Source organism: Littorina saxatilis, linkage group LG5 (genome assembly GCF_037325665.1).
Source record: "Littorina saxatilis isolate snail1 linkage group LG5, US_GU_Lsax_2.0, whole genome shotgun sequence".
Lineage (NCBI taxonomy): Eukaryota > Metazoa > Mollusca > Gastropoda > Littorinimorpha > Littorinidae > Littorina > Littorina saxatilis.
This window is the reverse complement of record NC_090249.1, coordinates 18,360,120-18,378,821: the sequence shown is the minus strand read 5'-3', so window position 1 is coordinate 18,378,821 and position 18,702 is coordinate 18,360,120. Positions and strand designations below refer to the sequence as shown.

The 18,702-nt window shown below is 44.0% G+C and overlaps 1 protein-coding gene across 2 annotated transcripts in view; it reads left to right on the top strand.

Annotated features, from left to right (window-relative positions):
- LOC138966471 (atrial natriuretic peptide receptor 1-like) overlaps positions 1 to 18,702 on the top strand; it is a 46,324-nt gene that overhangs the window by 14,171 nt on the left and 13,451 nt on the right. For both annotated transcript variants that reach the window (XM_070338727.1, XM_070338726.1), the window contains exons 9-15: positions 90 to 176; positions 742 to 885; positions 2,118 to 2,239; positions 3,557 to 3,735; positions 4,827 to 4,991; positions 17,003 to 17,122; positions 18,049 to 18,142. In XM_070338727.1, the coding sequence (XP_070194828.1) occupies positions 90 to 176; positions 742 to 885; positions 2,118 to 2,239; positions 3,557 to 3,735; positions 4,827 to 4,991; positions 17,003 to 17,122; positions 18,049 to 18,142 (911 nt within the window). The remainder of the gene's footprint in view (positions 1 to 89; positions 177 to 741; positions 886 to 2,117; positions 2,240 to 3,556; positions 3,736 to 4,826; positions 4,992 to 17,002; positions 17,123 to 18,048; positions 18,143 to 18,702) is intronic.

The window sequence follows — 18,702 nt, the reverse complement described above, 5'->3', positions numbered from 1 at the left end:
AACTTCACAGGATTTTCTCTTTTGGATTTCCGACTACCCATGCAATAACCAAGATATCCATGCACCAACTACTGTTGCTTTCTGTTCAGCAAGGGGAAAGTCGTGGCCGTGAAACACTGCTTCAACAAAGACTTCGTACTCACCGACACCATTCGCAATGAGGTATCTAAGGTCAGGTGAGAGACAGATTCGTTGACACTTGTCCGACTGCATGATGTGGTTACTCTGTTCACAACATTTTGGTGCCCTTTGAGGATCTCATTTTAACCTCGTTAGTTTATTAGAGCGCTCTGCCCACTCCACCTCGGGAAATCAGCTAGTTCGCCTCACCGCCTCAGATCTGGTCAGACTTTCACACTGGATAAGGCCATCCCTCCACTTGGTCACATACCAACAATGAACAGTCGGAGTGCTCTCTGTGCATTGTGGTATTTTGTAAAGAATACATTTCGGAAATCGATTCATCCAAAAATTCCAACCCACCTCAGCAAACAGTCGGGGTTTTGAATTTAGGTATGTGACCAAGAGGAGGGATGATATAATTCCATGTAAAAGCCTGACCAGATCTAAGACGCAGGGGGCCTTTTGTTTTAACATTTGGGCGTCCCTCGATATGTTCTTGATGGTGCTTTTATTTTATTTGCTCACTCATCTCTTTTATTGCCAGACTGTTTTTCAAAATTGCAACTGATTGACTGAATGGTTGAATCACGCTTCACGCGACTTGTTTATCTTCTGCAGAGGTCTGGATCATACGAACGTGTGCAAGTTTGTGGGTGGTACTGTTGAAAAGGGTCACATCTTCATTCTGTTTGAGTTCTGTCCGAAAGGCAGTCTGTCGGACATCATCCAGAATCACAACATCCCTCTCAACTGGGCCTTCAGGTACCCTGTGTGTGTGTGTGTGTGTGTGTGTGTGTGTGTGTGTGTGTGTGTGTGTGTGTTTGTGTGTGTGTGTGTGTGGGGGGGGGGGGAGGGGGTTGGGATGTGATCCTAATACTACTACTATTTGGCAAGATCTAGATCTTATTTACCCCACCCCCACCCGCCTACAGAATACAGAATACAGAATCTGTTATTGCCCAATGTTGGGAATTTGTCTTGACATCGCGGTTATGAAACATTCACTCCAGCCAGGCACACCCAACACACGCATCTATAAAACTGATCAACGACGTTAATTTCAATACGCCACCCCCCCCCCCCCCCTCCTCATTAAATGCCATGTAGCCTACATTTCCCTGGGCCTCGATCTGTGCCTCTTTATTTCTGTGCGTATGCACTACACTCTTTGTTGACTTTTATTAATTCCCTGCGTGTCTGTATACCTCTGTTTGAAAAAGAATTGAAGTCAAGTTTGTGTTTGTATAACTGGACACACTGATGTTTGTTCTCATCCCTCTTAACTCGAGATCTCTGTCTGTGTGCCTTTGCGTGTGCGTGCTTGCGTGTTGGTTTGTTTGTTTCTTTGTGTTGAAATTAGTTTGGATAATGAGGGTGTGGTGTCTAGCTTCTAGAAGCTTTTGACACACTAAACAATCATCTATTATTCTTAAGCATCTAGTGGTTCCATGTTAGATGTTTTAAGGTCACCAACCGAGAGCCAATAGCTGACAGTGAGTTCTTTGCGACCTGCTCACTTGAAAAGTGCATGGTCAAAGTTCCGAAGAATCAAAATAAATTGCCTTACTCTTTTTATGTCATTTCCTTACTGTCTTGCCTAGATTCTAGGTAAATGTTTTTCTCTGTTGGGCTCCGAGAATGCTTTGGCATGCATCATCAGATCGGAGCGACCCAGTCCCGGCCATTGCGGTTGCGGTTCTGTCTAAGGCATGGGATTGCTTGGACATTTCTTTTGGTCAAAATAGACGGTAAAATAAAACCTTCATTTCCAATATGCTGACTCTTAGCAAATAATAACAGACATATGTCTCGAAAATGATATCCACATTCGACTGCAGGCTCATGTGGATATCCTTTTTTCTCGACATGTCTCTTAACATTTGCTAACAGGCAGCATATTAGAAATAACTCATACTATCAGTCAGCATAAAGTTATAAATAACTGATAATAGCAAAATGTAAATTTATTTTGACGTCATTGTCTGTGATGTCAGATTTTCCTTGCTGGCTGATGTGGCGCGAGGAATGGCGTATCTGCACCAACACGAGATTGTGCATGGACGCCTGAAGCCCACCAACTGTGTGGTGGACGACCGCTGGACATGCAAGGTCACAGGTAACATGACAGATGGTGACCGATTGGTGACAGTGTTTGTGTCATTAACAGTAATAGTGTTGTTCATTGCAGTGAATTGCAGTTAGACGGAACGCGGTTAACTTTAGAATGACGCTATATTTGTGTATGCAACACAGCGTGATGTGACGCCATAGAATGTAACCATTTTGTGTATGTCTTATAATCATACTAAAAGGGACAGTAAACACACGAGTAGGTCAGAGGTCAGTTTGAAAAATGATGGAAGAAAGTTCATGTTTTATTTGGTGTCGGTGTAAACAGGTTGATGCATTGTTCAATACAATATGGGGGTAGTTGTGTATTTAATTGTATTGTGATGTTTTTTCCGCCTCGCGAGCAAAAACACGAATACATGTGATTTCTAGCCAACGAGTATGTAGGACAACTAAAGGTCGTGCGGGGGAGGAGTAATCTGTCTCTAGACCGCCATTATACGTTATTTATAATATTGACCATCAAGTGCCAAAAGTCATATTTTTGTCAAAAACACAAATCACCTGTATCGAACTATTTCAGTGAGAATTTCTTTTATTCGTGACGACTGAACGCACATAGACATTGTCTTGTGTAGTCCGGGCAAATCGAAAGATCAATATCAGTTTTAGTCGGCTTCTTCTTCGGTCTAAGAAAGCGGATGGCGTCAGATGGATGGAAAATCCAGTGTTCAATCGATACATAGTCGCTTTCTTCGGTCTAAGAAAGCGGATGACGTTAGATGGATGGAAAATCCAGTGTTCAATCGATACATAGTCGCTTATTTCGGTATCAGAAGCGGATGTATGTGAGTGAAGTAAACCGACCCCCCTAAAACAAAATCTCCCCACCCCCCCGAACCCCCCCGAACCCCCCCGAACCCCCCCCCCCCCCCACCATGTATCGATTTGTATCATGTAACCGTGTGCCGAAACACTACGATCACCTCGGGAAGCGAAGTGCAATCAAACAGGATTGAAAATGTTAGGGCTAATTTCTTAGCCCTATAAAAACTGTTATGCAAACCCGAAGGTTTCCATGAACATACAGACAATCGGAAACCACCAGACCACATCACAAACAGAATTCTACAATCCACTGGTGTTGACTTTTAAAGGCCAACAACTCGGGTGCAGAGTCTGCTGTGAAAGGAGCGGTAGCCTCCCCTCCCCTGTCACATCATAAGAAACCGGATGACGTCAGATGGATGGAAAATTCCGTGTTCAATCAACACATAGTCGCTTATTTCAGATTAAGAAGCGGATATACGTAACAGCAGCAAACTGACCCCCCACTCCACCCCACCCCCTGACCACTGTTCAGATTATGGACTGAGAGAGTACCGACGGCAGTCCGCACGTGGCGTGGAGGACTCGTCCCTAGGGCCGGAGGACAGCGTGTACATGGCCCCAGATGCCTTGGACACGCTCACCCCCCCATCAGACGTCTACTCCTTCGGCATGATCATGGTGGAGGTCGCTACTCGGGAGAAGCTCAGTCAGGTGAGATAAAAAAAAACATAAAAAAACCCATTCCAGGCTGCTTTCACCGTACTTTTTTTTTCCATTCTTTTTTTTTCATTGTTAGGTCGGGAGCATCCTTCTTCATTGGTTTTTTCCTTTAATAATGTATAATCTAACCCTAATCTCCTCTATCATGGACAAATACCATTAATGGATAGTTTTTTGTGTTTTTGTTTCTTTAACAATTACCTTTCTATATTACCGCTCTAAATCGCAAATCTAACTCTGAATTAAACATGCACACAATTTCTATTGGTTTACCGTATCAGGTGAGATAATAGATGTTTTTAATGCCCTCACGGTTAAACCATTAGGGTCATATTCCATAGGCAGGTGAGTCAAAACAGTAGAGAGACAAATGCAATACAAACCCCGGCCTTTGTCGAAGATTGCTTTGCCAAAATTTCAATCAATTTAATTGAAAAATGAGGGTGTGACAGTGCCGCCTCAACTTTTACAAAAAGCCGGATATGACGTCATCAAAGGTATTTATCGAAAAAATGAAAAAAACGTCCGGGGATATCATACCCAGGAACTCTCATGTCAAATTTCATAAAGATCGGCCCAGTAGTTTAGTCTGAATCGCTCTACACACACACACAGACAGACAGACACACACACACACACACACACACACACACACACACACACACACACACACACACACACACACACACACACACACACACACACACACACACACACACACACACATACACCACGATCCTCGTCTCAATTCCCCCCTCTATGTTAAAACATTTAGTCAAAACTTGACTAAATGTAAAAAGCGGAGACGAGAGTGACCTGCCCTTTGATTTGAAAGTTAACATACTCATTGTATTGTGATCGTTGAGAGAAAATCCATAGGCGGGGTGGGGTTGTGGGCGCAGAAGGGGAAGGGACTAGAAGGGGGTGGGAGAGGGGGGGGGGGGTGGAGGGTAGGGGAAAAAAGAAGAAGCCTGATAGCTTATCATGACAATGAAGGGGCATAGCTTATCGTGAGAATGAAGAGGCATACCTTATCGTGAAAATGAAGAGGCAGCGTCATCCCAATCACGGTGTGCAATCAGATGCAGTCCTACCCGTCTCACAAAGACCAGGGGTGGAGGCCGGACCTACCCAAGGTGGACATGGTGACAGGGCTCACCTTGGAGTTGGATCACACTATCGGCATCATCAAGGAGAGCCACCAGCCCAACAACCTGGACGTCTCCTTCACACAGAGCTATCACGAGGTCGGTGTCCATTCTAGGGCCATGCTTAGACGCTTAGTCCACAAGGGCCGTCCTAAGATGCTTAGACCAGAAGGGCCGTGCAAAGATGCTTAGACCAGAAGGGCCGTGCTGAGATGCTTAGACCAGAAGGGCCGTGCTGAGATGCTTAGACCAGAAGGGCCGTGCAAAGATGCTTAGACCAGAAGGGCCGTGCTGAGATGCTTAGACCAGAAGGGCCGTGCAAAGATGCTTAGACCAGAAGGGCCGTGCTTATATGCTTAAAACAGAAGGCCTGTGCTTAGATGCTTTCACCACAAGGGCCGTGCTAAGATGCTTAGACCACAAGGGCCATGCTAAGATGCTTAGACCACTAGGGCCGTGTTAAGATGCTTAGACCACAAGGGCCGTGCTAAGATGCTAGGACCACTTGGGCAGTGCTAAGATGCTTACACCACAAGGGCCGTGCTGAGATGCTTACACCACTAGGGCCGTGCTTAGATGCTAAGAACACAAGGGCCGTGCTAAGATGCTTAGAACACAAGGGCCGTGCTAAGATGCTTAGACCACAAGGGCCGTGCTTAGATGCTTAGACCACTAGGTCTGTGCTAAGATGCTTTGACCAAAAGGGCCGTGCTTAGATGCTTAGAACACAAGGGCCGTGCTAAGATGCTTAGACCACTAGGGCCGTGCTAAGATTCTTTGACCAAAAGGGCCGTGCTTTGATGCTTAGAACACAAGGGCCGTGCTAAGATGCTTAGACCACAAGGGCCGTGCTAAGATGCTTAGACCACAAGGGCCGTGCTAAGATGCTTAGACCACAAGGGCCGTGCTAAGATGCTTAGACCACTAGGGCCGTGCTAAGATGCTTAGAACACATGGGCCGTGCTAAGATGCTTACATCACAAGGGCCGTGCTAAGATGCTTACACCACAAGGGCCGTGCTAAGATGCTTACACCACAAGGGCCGTTGTAAGATGCTTAGACCACAAGGGCCGTGCTAAGATGCTTACACCACAAGGGCCGTTGTAAGATGCCTAGACCACTAGGGCCGTTGTAAGATGCTTAGACCACAAGGGCCGTGCTAAGATGCTTACACCACAAGGGCCGTTGTAAGATGCTTAGACCACTAGGGCCGTGCTAAGATGCTTACACCACAAGGGCCGTTGTAAGATGCTTAGACCACAAGGGCCGTGCTAAGATGCTTTGACCACAAGGGCCGTGCTAAGATGCTAGGACCACTAGGGCCGTGCTAAGATGCTTAGACCACAAGGGCCGTGCTTAGATGCTTAGAACACAAGGGCCGTTCTAAGATGCTTAGACCACTAGGGCCGTGCTAAGATGCTTAGACCACAAGGGCCGTGCTCAGATGCTTAGCAGGGCCGGACTACCGGGGGGGGGGGGGGGGGGTTATGGGGGTTGCGCAACCCCCCCCCCCCCCAGGCCTAAACATGTACCTCACTTATTTAAAACATTTTTTATTATTGTTTATTTTATGCCGTTTCATGCAAGGAGCGACCATTTTCCTATCTCAGAATATGACCTACCCATCAGCTTCAGGGGGCTTCGACCCCTGACCCCCCAAAAGGGCTCTGCCCCTCGACCCCGCCAGGGGGAACATCCCCCTGGACCACCGCTGGCAACCCCCCCCTCCTCTTAGCCTAGTCCGGCCCTGCTTAGACCACCAGGGCCGTGCTAAGATTCTTAGACCACAAGGGCCGTGCTAAGATGCTAGGACCACTAGGGCCGTGCTAAGATGCTAGGACCACTAGGGCCGTGCTAAGATGCTTAGACCAGAAGGGCCGTGCTTAGATGCTTAGAACACAAGGGCCGTACTTAGTTGCTCAGACCAGAAGGACCGTCTATAGATGCTTAGACCAGGAGGGTTGTGATTATATGCTTAGACCAGAAGGGCCGTGCTTAGACCAGAAGGGCCGTGCTTAGATGCTTAGACTAGAAGGGCCGTGCTTAGATGCTAAGAGCAGAAGGTCCTTGCTTAGATGCTTAGACCACAAGAGCAGAGCATAGATGCCAGAAGGGCCGTGCTAACACCACAAGGGCAGTGCAAACATGATTAGACCACAAGGGCCGTGCTTATATACTTAGACCAGTCTGGCCGAGCTTAGACCTGAAGGGCCGTGCTAAGAATACAGAATATAGAATACATAATCTTTAATTGTCCAAGGTTGGGAATTTGTGATGACATTGCGGTTAAGAAACATTTCAATCCAGCCATTTACACCAACACACGCATCAACAAACTAATCAACAAGCATTAATTTAAAATAATGTTTAGATGCTTAGACCAGAAGGACCGAGCTTAGATGCTTAAACCAGAAGGGCTGTGCTTAGATGCTTAATTAGACCACAAGGGCCGGACATAGATGCTTAGACCAGAATTGTAACACATTCCGTTGACTTCTCTGAGTGTGCTGAAACATTGGTTGCAGCCTGTGGCACTTATACTTCTGTTTGTATGAAAGTCTTTGAGAGAGTTGTTTTGTTCAAACTGAGTGATTGTGTGAAAGATTTTATTGATCCATGTCAGTTTGCATACAGGAAAAACAGGAGTGTTGATGATGCTGTGTTGAATGTTTTAAACAAGATCTACTCTCATTTAGAAAAGCCTGGCTCTTATATTCGCTTGATGTTCTTTGATTTTTCCAGCGCTTTTAATACTATACAGCCTCATTTAATGGCGGAGAAGCTTTTTAGCATGAATGTCCCAGCAGCCACCATCCTCTGGGTTATGGACTACCTGACAAACAGGCCACAGTATGTTAGGGTGGGGGGGCAATCCGTTTCAGACACAATCTGCACAAACACAGGGGCACCACAAGGCACAGTACTCTCACCTTTTCTTTTTTCTCTCTACACAGCAGATTTCAGAAGTTCTAGTGACTCCTGCCCCATAACCAAGTTTGCTGACGACACTGGACTGACCGGACTGCTGACTGTTGACGACGACTCTGACTACAGGCAGGAGGTAGATAGGTTTGTGGGGTGGTGTGAAAACAACTATTTAGAGCTTAATGTGGGGAAGACAAAGGAAATGATAATGGACAACAGGAGGGGGGAACATGTACACAGGGAGATAGTGATCAAGGGGGAGGTCGTAGAGAAGGTAGAGCAGTATAAGTATTTGGGGGTGATTATAGACAATAAGTTGACATGGAAACCAAACTCTGATGCCCTTGTGAAGAAACTCCACTCTCGCCTGTACTTTTTGAGAAAACTCAGGTCTTTTAACATCAGACAAGAAATCCTTCAGATGTTTTACACTTCAACGTGCAATAGTGTGTTGTACTTTGGCTCCGTGTGTTGGGGTGGCAACATCAACAAGCAAGACAGGGATAGATTAGATAAATTCATCAGGAAAGCAAGTGGGGTGGTTGGGAGGAAGCAGGACAATTTCACATCAACACATGAACGACGACTGACTGACAAGGTACAGAAGATTTTGGCTGACGACTCGCACCCACTCAGACCGGAATTTGACAGTAGACGGACAGACAGGAGCAACAGATTCAGACAACCAACCGCAAGATCCACACGCTACAGAAATTCGTTCATTCCATCTGCAATTCACATCTTCAATTCTCAGGTGGGGCGGTAGATGCTGGTGTTGTCGCTCTGATGCACGGGGTCAGTGTTCTGTATTGTTTCAGTATTGTTGATTTTGTTTTGCATTCTACTCTCTTAGACAATATGTGATAACCGGCAAGGTGTTGACTTTCTTTTGTGCATTGTTGATGGTGAATGCATGTTAATTTATTTTTAATATACTTTCTTATGTGATAACCAATGTACTATATTTTCTCAGGACAAAGAACAAATGTTTATTTTGAATGTTTTATGTATGTTATTATTACGGACACAAACGCTCAGCAATGTAATTTCTCTTTTAGAGATTAATAAAGTTATTGTATTGTATTGTATTGTATTGTATTGTAGCCAGTAGTTCTAGCGCGTTCCGTTGACTCGTCTGCGTGTGCTGAATATTTGGTTGCAGCCAGTAATTGTAACGCGTTCCGTTGGCTCGTCTGCGTGTGCTGAATATTTGGCTGTAGCCAGTAATTGTAACGCGTTCCGTTGGCTCGTCTGCGTGTGCTGAATATTTGGCTGTAGCCAGTAATTGTAAAGGGCTACGCTCACCTACGCCACTTCAGCAGGACTGCACACGCGCTGCAGAACTTAACAATTGAACATACACAAAGTTGAATGCATGGATGCGATCTCAGAGCGATTGAAACCTTTGGTGACCAGTATCTGCTATTTGTACTAAAATGACTGTGTTTAAAACGTAACGATGATCTGATTATGCATGACAAAAACACACGCACAACACCTGGGAAGCATTTTTTTTAATTTTATAAATGGCCGTCTACAAGCGTTGACAAAATTTGACATGAAGACACACCCGTTCCTCTTGGACAAAAGAGCAGAATGATTGTCTCCCTTGTAATACATTGCTAGGATTGGTTGGTCGCACGCTACAATCACACTGCATGCGTCAAAAATAGGATCCAGTCTAATCTCAAGCGGCACTGCCGCGTCGCCGAATTCATTTTTTTCCCAGCCCGCTACACGTTGCGTCTAAAAACCCAGGCTAAGTACTCATCATAATCCCTAACGTGGCATGCCGTCCTGCTAAAGTGGCGTAGTTGAGCGGAGCCCATATTAACGCGTTCCGTCGACTCATTGAGTGTGTTTAGTGTGCCGTTGCAGCTACGTAGTAAAAAACAACCTGAGAATTATTGCAAGATTTTATATTTTGATGTCTGCTTGCAGAGGAAAGTTAGCTCTTAAACAAATCAATGATCTAGGAAAATCTAGTGCTTATTTTATGAGATAAAATTAAATAAAGCATTATTCATCCCACATTATAAGATGTTTGATGGGTAGTTGACAGACCAGCTTTTTTGTCGGTCCGAGGGGGAGCATATCGTCTTTTGTTTCATATTTATTGACCAAGGCCGAAGGCCGCGGTCAATAAATATGAAACAAAAGTCGATATGCCCCCTGAGGACCGACAAAAAAGCTGGTCTGGCAACAAACCATCAAACATCGTTTTTGTCATCATTTTGGTGGTTCAACATTAAGTGAAAAATCAACACAGGGAGCCATGGTTTGAAACGCGAGTTCTGTTATTATAATGCATGTTCTGGGCCCCAGCACGTTGTTCAAAGCTGGCGTGCGAAAGCAACTTACTGTGTGTGATTTGAGTTTATAATGTTGAGACAAGTATGTCAGGTTTGAGGATGCGAAGTTCTGTAGGTTCCGACTACAGAGTGGTGTGTGAAACCAACAGTAAGCGCCTTTGAGACGATAGTGCCCACATGTTGCATTCGAGCGATGGGATTGTCGTATTTCAAACGAGGTGATTTGCTTGCACAGTCAGCGTTGACCATCTCACAACAGATCTGTTATGTGGATTATCGTGCGACGTTCGAGTCGGGGCAAGGAATCGCAGGAAGCAAAGATGAGTCTTTTTCCATTGTCACCTTTCTTTCCGGTTGTTGGTGCATATAATATTGTGCGGACAAAATGATGCGACGGCGAGTGTTTTTTGCCTCCAAGATTTAGTGGTGTGGGTATTATTTTGCTCGTTTCATACCCACACCAAAACCTGAAACACACCCCACCCCACCCTCCCCCTCCCTCACAATCAGTCCATGAACACAAACACTGACACACACAAATTAATGATCAAGTTACCCCCCCCCCCCAACCCTTCACTTGCACACCTGCAACGCAGACGATCATATTATTGATTAAATATTCATATACTGTAGGTCAGTGTTGGGTTTTTTGTTCTTGTTTGTGTTATTGCAGAATCGGTTTTCTCTTATTGCTACACGTGTCTCTTCATTACATTTCACCATCGCCCTACCACCCTGCCCCTCTCGGTATTCCACCCCTCGGTTTTCAGTGGTAAATATTAGTAATCGAATATTGAAGCTACGTTGAGTCAAAGGTCACAGAAGATTTGCATCGTGCAGCACTGCACGAATTGGGTCAAAGGACACAAACGATTTGCGTCGTGCCGCGAAGGAAAGATAATCGCGATCTTGTTTCTCATTGCCTCTCTGTTTTTCATTAGACTTGTCATTCTGCTTGCTCGGCTTTGTCAGATGTCTTCATTTCTTGTTGCTATGTTCTTTGCTTTTTCATTATTATTTTTATATTTGCGCTTAGTTTATCGATACAACGTCTTGTGCACGGGTCAAAATGTGTGTGTCAGGGGTCAATTGGTTTGACTTAAATTTGACGTTCGTGTTTCTCCAAACAGAGATACACGCACTCCATGACTTTGTGAGAAGATAAAACATATCGATAGGTTTCATTTGTTTGCGATAAAGCATAAATGTATGACCTTTGATGAGGTAGTTTTGTTTTTTGTTTACATTTGCCAGTTTGCCAGTTCGTATTTGGAACTTGGCGAAGCAGTGTCCGTCTGTTTAGGCACGGTCTGGGGAAACGCCAATGAAAAGAGCCGAAGAATCCTCGAGCGTTTCTATTGGGTTTGATTTTGATTATCCATGTAATAGGGCTTCTTGCAACTATGGTAACCGGGGATTTATTCCCCGGGGAACATGAGATTTATTTCCCAGGTGCTTGTGAATGAAAACTCGTGAAAATGATGACAATTTTATTTATTCTGACACCATCCGACGGCCATAGCAGAAAGCACCGCGAGGTGTCTGTCAACGCATTATCAGTGGCATCCGGGTCAGACTGCTTGCGCTGGAATGCCGGTCACAGTTGAGCCTGTGGTAATTGATACTAGAACCTGTTATGCTTTTCTTTGTTTAATCGCTTGGTTTGCGCGTCTTTTTGAGGGATAAGAGAAACTACCACTCAGTGGTTGTCGACATTCCAAAGTCATAAACACTTGTGACATTTTTGTTCATCTTTTGAGGAATAAATTAGACAGGTTAACTTGTATTTAAAAGCCATCTTCCATCTCCCGAAGTATGGTTCCCCGTAAGTAGTTTGTATTGGATTTAATCAGAGATGTGTGTGTGTGTGTGTGTGTGTGTGTGTGTGTGTGTGTGTGTGTGTGTGTGTGTGTGTGTGTGCGTGTGTGTGTGTGTGTGTGTGTGTGTGTGTGTGTGTGTGCGCAGTGATTATGTGTTTTACAGAGAGAGAGAGAGAGAGAGAGAGAGAGAGAGAGAGAGAGAGAGAGAGAGAGAGAGAAAGAGAGAGAGAGAGAGAAATACACACACATACACACACACACACACACACACACACACACACACACACACATACACACACAGTGAGTGATTTCCAAACACAATAAGGATTTATAGACCTACGTAACTCTTACACCGTCGAATTTAAAACTCATGCCTCATCAAAAAGAGAATTCAATTTAAAGGAGAAAGAAGAGCATTTAGAAGCTATGCCTTGGACACCGTCTTTTCTTAATTTGTCACTGTCTATGGACTTTATGGTGATCATGTGGCATCAGCATATATTTACAGAATGATATGGTGTAATACTCACCTGATTCATACCAATTGAAACTTGTAAAACTAAAAAATATATATATATATTGAAAAGAATTGAAGAATATTACCTGATGGGACAGGTTGTATTTGCACGAACCTAATTAGCAACACATGTACATGAGTGCTGCCAGGGAGGCACAGAATGAGAAAGTCACCAAAATCACGGACTCACGGACTGCTTCTTGGAGGGGATATATATCTTTTTGGTGAGTCCCCAGACCTAAAATGTTTTAAACACACAACAAACACATAGCCACACCCTTGGTTCCTGACTCCTGTTCCATCACTCACAAGGCCAGTGAGATAGGTATCGTCATGATGAAAAAAGGATGTGCTTCTTGCCAACAACGAGAACAGGCAGCGATTCCTTTATCTACTGTCTGTTGCCCTTACGGTAAATTACACTTGTGTAGGACGGTGCGTCCTGACGGAGATCCGCACTGCATGGTAGCTGCTCAGGCTCTGGAGAGTTCAAAGACACATGTCACTGTTGTTGTAGGAGAAGGCACAGACTTAAACTGGATGTCCTCTGGCACCTAGGACAACCATCATAAAATCTTTCTTGAACCAAGCCACAGAATAAGTGCCAAGGCATTCAAATGTGATGAATGTCAGGCGGACCAGGAGATTTCTTGGCAGTGCACGCCAAGTATTATCAGCCATCCATGTGATCAGTGGCTGCGTCACATCGCCAAGACAGTTTGGAACGGGCAAGCGACCTTCAGATACCACAAGAACTGAGGAATCTGGCTACCCCGTTCCTACCAGAGAGCAGACCAAGCAACATCACTAAAGCCGGAGAGGAGATACTTGCTGCGTTATATGATCAGACAGTTGCTCACTTGAGGTACAAGATGTTCTGCACGAAAGTTGCAAGGGGGAGTTCCTGTTTATCATTGCACTGTCGTCCTCCACTCCCTGTTGCAGTCAATTACCACAGTCGTCGTGTATATCTCCAAGTGCAAGACTGGACATGAACCTCACGATTGTGACTGAAAGACAGCTGGAAGACCCTGTACTGCTGATCTTTCCTCACCCAGCCCCTTCCAAGCTGCTGTCAGTCACGGCGAACCTCAAGAGTGACCCAAAGCGCTATAGTTGTAAAAAGCATGGTTTGGATTGCTCTTTTGTTTGTGGTGAATACCATGGGCTTGAACTTTCTAGCGCTTCTGACTTGTGTACAGATGAGAATGACATAAACAATTTAAAGGGATACAAGGACCAGGATGTGCTTTATGTTTTGTCAGGCTATAAGAAATGTGGCAACATATTTTGAGTATCTTGAGCAGAAAAAAATCAAGTTCAGAATTATTCACACAGCAATCATAATATGTGTGCATTGCATTATTGTTTACAACAGAAACATCAAACAGTGGTCTTATAGAAAATTGCAAGTCTCCAGGTGTACTTGTGGAGACACGGACAACTTTCATAGATCGTTTCTAACCAACTCCGCTAACTGTTTCGCCAACACGTTATGTATGACCCGGCCATTCTGCCTGTCCGTTCAATTCTAATTTAAAAAGAAACTAGAAACTGTACCAATCAAAACATCCTATGAACAACTTACATCAGAACAAAAAGGACTATGTGTAGTCGTATTTGCCTTTGCACACAGTCACGTCGTATTGTGGAAGCTGTGATTTTGATACATCCTTCACACTTACGACTAAACTGTGTACACAGAGTTGTTTACTTTAACTTGACAGACAAAATATCATTACTACTATCATTTCAACGCGTTCTTGGATACGAACCCGAAAACACTCATAAAAACATGGATTTTGCGGCCCGCAAAGAGCACACACGGTTAGATGTTTGAGAGGAGACGCCAGTTTGACCTTGACCTGACCTTCTTTTGAAATGATTACTTATATTTACCTATATCATTATTACTATCATGTGAAAGCATTCTCGATGATAAACCCGAAAACATCCTTCAAAAACATGGATTTCGTGGCCTTTCAAAGATCACACAAGGTTGGATATGGCGTGACAAAAGGTAAGCTGGACATGACCTACTTTTGAAACACTACCTTGTATTTTCTTATATCATTATCACCTATTATTCTATCAAAGCATTCCTCAAAATAAATCCGAAAACATACTCGAAAAAAAAAGGATTACTTTGCCTACAAAGAGCGAATACGGCTGGATGTTCGGGAGAAAAGGTAAGCTTGACTGCCTTGACCTGACCTAGTTTTGAAACGGTGACGAATACGTTCCTAGATCTTTATATTTAGTCAAGTTTTGACTAAATATTTTAACATCGAGGGGGGAATCGAGACGAGGGTCGTGGTGTATGTGTGTGCGTGTGTGCGTGTGTGCGTGTGTGCGTGCGTGTAGAGCGATTCAGACCAAACTACTGGACCGATCTTTATGAAATTTGACATGAGTTCCTGATTATGATATCCCCGAACGTTTTTTTCATTTTTTTGATAAATGTCTTTGATGACGTCATATCCGGCTTTTCGTGAAAGTTGAGGCGGCACTGTCACGCCCTCATTTTTCAACCAAATTGGTTGAAATTTTGGTCAAGTAATCTTCGACGAAGCCCGGACTTCGGTATTGCATTTCAGCTTGTTGGCTTAAAAATTAATTAATGACTTTGGTCATTAAAAATCTGAAAATTGTAAAAAAAAAATAAAAATTGATAAAACGATCCAAATTTACGTTTATCTTATTCTCCATCATTTGCTGATTCCAAAAACATATAAATATGTTATATTCGGATTAAAAACAAGCTCTGAAAATTAAATATATAAAAATTATTATCAAAATTAAATTGTCCAAATCAATTTAAAAACACTTTCATCTTATTCCTTGTCGGTTCCTGATTCCAAAAACATATAGATATGATATGTTTGGATTAAAAACACGCTCAGAAAGTTAAAACAAAGAGAGGTACAGAAAAGCGTGCTATCCTTCTTAGCGCAACAACTACCCCGCTCTTCTTGTCAATTTCACTGCCTTTGCCATGAGCGGTGGACTGACGATGCTACGAGTATACGGTCTTGCTGAAAAATGGCATTGCGTTCAGTTTCATTCTGTGAGTTCGACAGCTACTTGACTAAATATTGTATTTTCGCCTTACGCGACTTGTTTTTATATTATAGCGGTAACATAGAGCTATCAAAACAACTTCACAAAGCAAATCTTGCAATTATTCTCTGGTTCCTATGGTTATAGTCGTAGGATAGCTGGATTACTATTGTAACGCGTTCTATTGACTCGTCTGCTTGTGTTGAATGTTTGGTTGCAGCTATGACGGCTTACTAGCGCCAAAACTAAAAATTAGTAATTAACCCGTGAAGGTTACTAATTTTCACGAGAAAATTACAATTATGACGTGAAAATTACTAATTTTCACGTGTTAATTACTAATTTTCACGTGTTAATAGCTAATTTTCAAGTGTAAATGTCTAATTTTCAGTTTTGGCTCGCTTCCTGACGGCTTACTAGCGCCAAAACTAAAATTTAGTAATTTTTACGCGTTAATTACTAATTTTCATGTGCCTCGTGACTGTGGGGGCTCAATGCGCATGCGCGACTGTTACACCGGCCAGAGCGAAACATCCTTCGATTCGAAACGTTTCTGGTCCATAGTTCTTTAATCCGATACAAATTAACAATAAGAGCTGAACGCATGAGTAGATAACCGTAACATACAACTGTCTGTCTGAAAACTTGTTGAATAACGAATTCTACAGAAAGATATTTGTGAAAGTGTGTGAGTCTCGACCGAAGAGATCCGTCTGCTAGTGGTCGGACCTTTAGCACATGTCCGGCCGGCCGCCATTTTTCCTTTCTCGGTTCGAACATTTTCGGATCGATTGTCCTTCACAAATACACTACAAAGCAAATTTATGAGTGTGGTAGTGGAAACAAATAATTATGAGGTACGGCTGTCTGCCCGACAACTTGTCGAATAAGGAATTATATTGAAAGATATCTGTGAAAGTGTGAGACCACAGCCGATCAAAAGTCCGTCTGCTACGAACAGCTTCGATTCGAAAGTTTTCGGGGTCGATTATTCTTTTCTAAGATACCCAAAACAACGTTGTTAAGGACAGCGCTATTGCGGAAAACTGTGACATGCATCTTCCCGTCGGATTAACTTGCTCGATAAGGCCTTCTATTTAAAAGATATTTCAGAAATAGTGTGAGAGTGATGTTTGCCGGACGTTGAAGCCTCTCAGTGCGGACTCTTAAAGTCCGACTACTGTGACCGAAAACGAGGCAAAAATGAAAATTAGTAATTTACACTGTTAATTACTACTTTTCATGTGAAAATGGTAACCCTAGGTTTTGGCACTAGTAAGCCGTCATATGCAGCCAGTAATTGTAACGCATTCGGCGTTGACTCGTCTGCGTGTGCTGAATGTTTTGTTGCAAGTAGTACGAGTTGTAATGCGTTCCGTTGACTCGTCTGCGTTAGCTGAATGGGTGTTTGGTTGCTGCCAGTAATTGTTACGCGTTTCGTTGACTCGTCTGAGTGTGTTTGATGTGCCGTTGCAGCTGATTGCGAAGTGCTGGGCGGACAAGCCGTCGAGAAGGCCCAGGTTCAGGCAGGTGGAGAACGCTATTCACCACATGAACCCCTGCAAGCGGAGTCCTGTTGATACCATGATAGACCTCGTAAGTATACACACATCTTACCTTCACCCTCCGTCCTATCACTCAGCTCAATTGTTTTGTCAAGAGTAGACCGAGAACAAAACAGAGAATCAGGTCGGCGTTGAATCGGTCTTGTTAGGCCCCTGGGCTCTCCTGACAAGAAACGACAAGAAACCAACAAGCAAACAAGCATGTCTTAGCCTCTTCAGTTGGGAGAAATTCAAGTTTTACGCCCTCACGGCAAAGCCATTGGGGCATGTTCCCGGGTTTTAACCCGACTTTAGATGAGATACACAAGTGTATGCGTGTTTAGGTGGTATCAGCCATCTGCACTTATGGCAGAATGACCGAGGTCTTTTACGTGCCACTGTAGTGACACGGGGGTGGGAGATGGATACCGTCTCTGGGTCTGCACATAAAGTTGACCTGTGTCCTTCCCGGCCCGGATTTGAACCAGCGACCTTTCGATCACAAGTCCAGTGCTCTACCACCTGAGCTAGCCGGGCCCCCCCTCTTTGGGACCACCACCTCTTCTCTTTTCTACCTGGGCCGCAAGCCCGCCCCCCCTCTCCCTCTGCGCATCCTCCTTGGGGTTCTTCCATTTTCCTGATGGACCGGTACTCCACCTCTAGCCTCTCCAACCACCCTGGCGTGGAAGCGAGGATTGGTTTTTTTCAAGAAGAGACACGTGCACAGTGTTATTTTTTCACGTTCCCGAGTTTTTGGTCTTGACTGCGATGTCTTTGATTTCGAATGCGATTGTGAAGGGGTGGAGGTGGGGGGGGGGGGGGGCCACCAGAGTGCATATGTGGACATGCGTGCCTTTGTATATTTGTGGACTTTGTTGACTGCAAGCTTTCACTTAACACGTTGCATGCGACAAACGAAAAAGTCAACACACTGCAGCTTCAAAAAGCATACAACCTCTTGTCTCTCTTTTTTTTCAGATGGAGAGCTATTCCAAAAATCTGGAGAGCCTAATTGATAAGCGATCTAAGGAGCTGCTAGAAGAAAAACAAAAAACAGACAAACTTCTTTACAGTAAGATTATATCATTCCTGGTCACATTTGCTCGGTGACTAACTAACCTTGTTTAGATTTAGAGTTAACTTAATAGAAGCGAACTTTGGTAGCCAGCGTTAAAAAAATCGAAGGCCAGATCGACGGCTTACAAGATTTCAAGAACACAGAGGAAACATGACCACGTAACCTTCAGCTTAAAGTAGTGACGTTAGCTATAGCGACATTGACCTTACACACTCCGTAGACTCCTTCGCAGCGGTGTGTTGCGTGCCGCACGGGTGTTTGCACCCCGCACGCTGGAGCGGTAAGTTGAGTGGGGTTTGTGTCTCGATAAAACAGCTTCTTCTATAAACATTTCGTAACTTTGCACATTAAGATATGTCTTGTTAGATCTGTTAGTGTTTCTTCTACACGCCGATGTACTTTTTGGGTGCATATTTTGTATATTATAGCCGTGATTCTGTAAAATATCACGCCTGTAACTGCACAGAAGCAAATTTCGTAGCATTCGCAACAAATTACTGGTGTAAACTTTAATGTGAAGAACTGCCATCAGTTCCACAAAAACCTGAACCTTT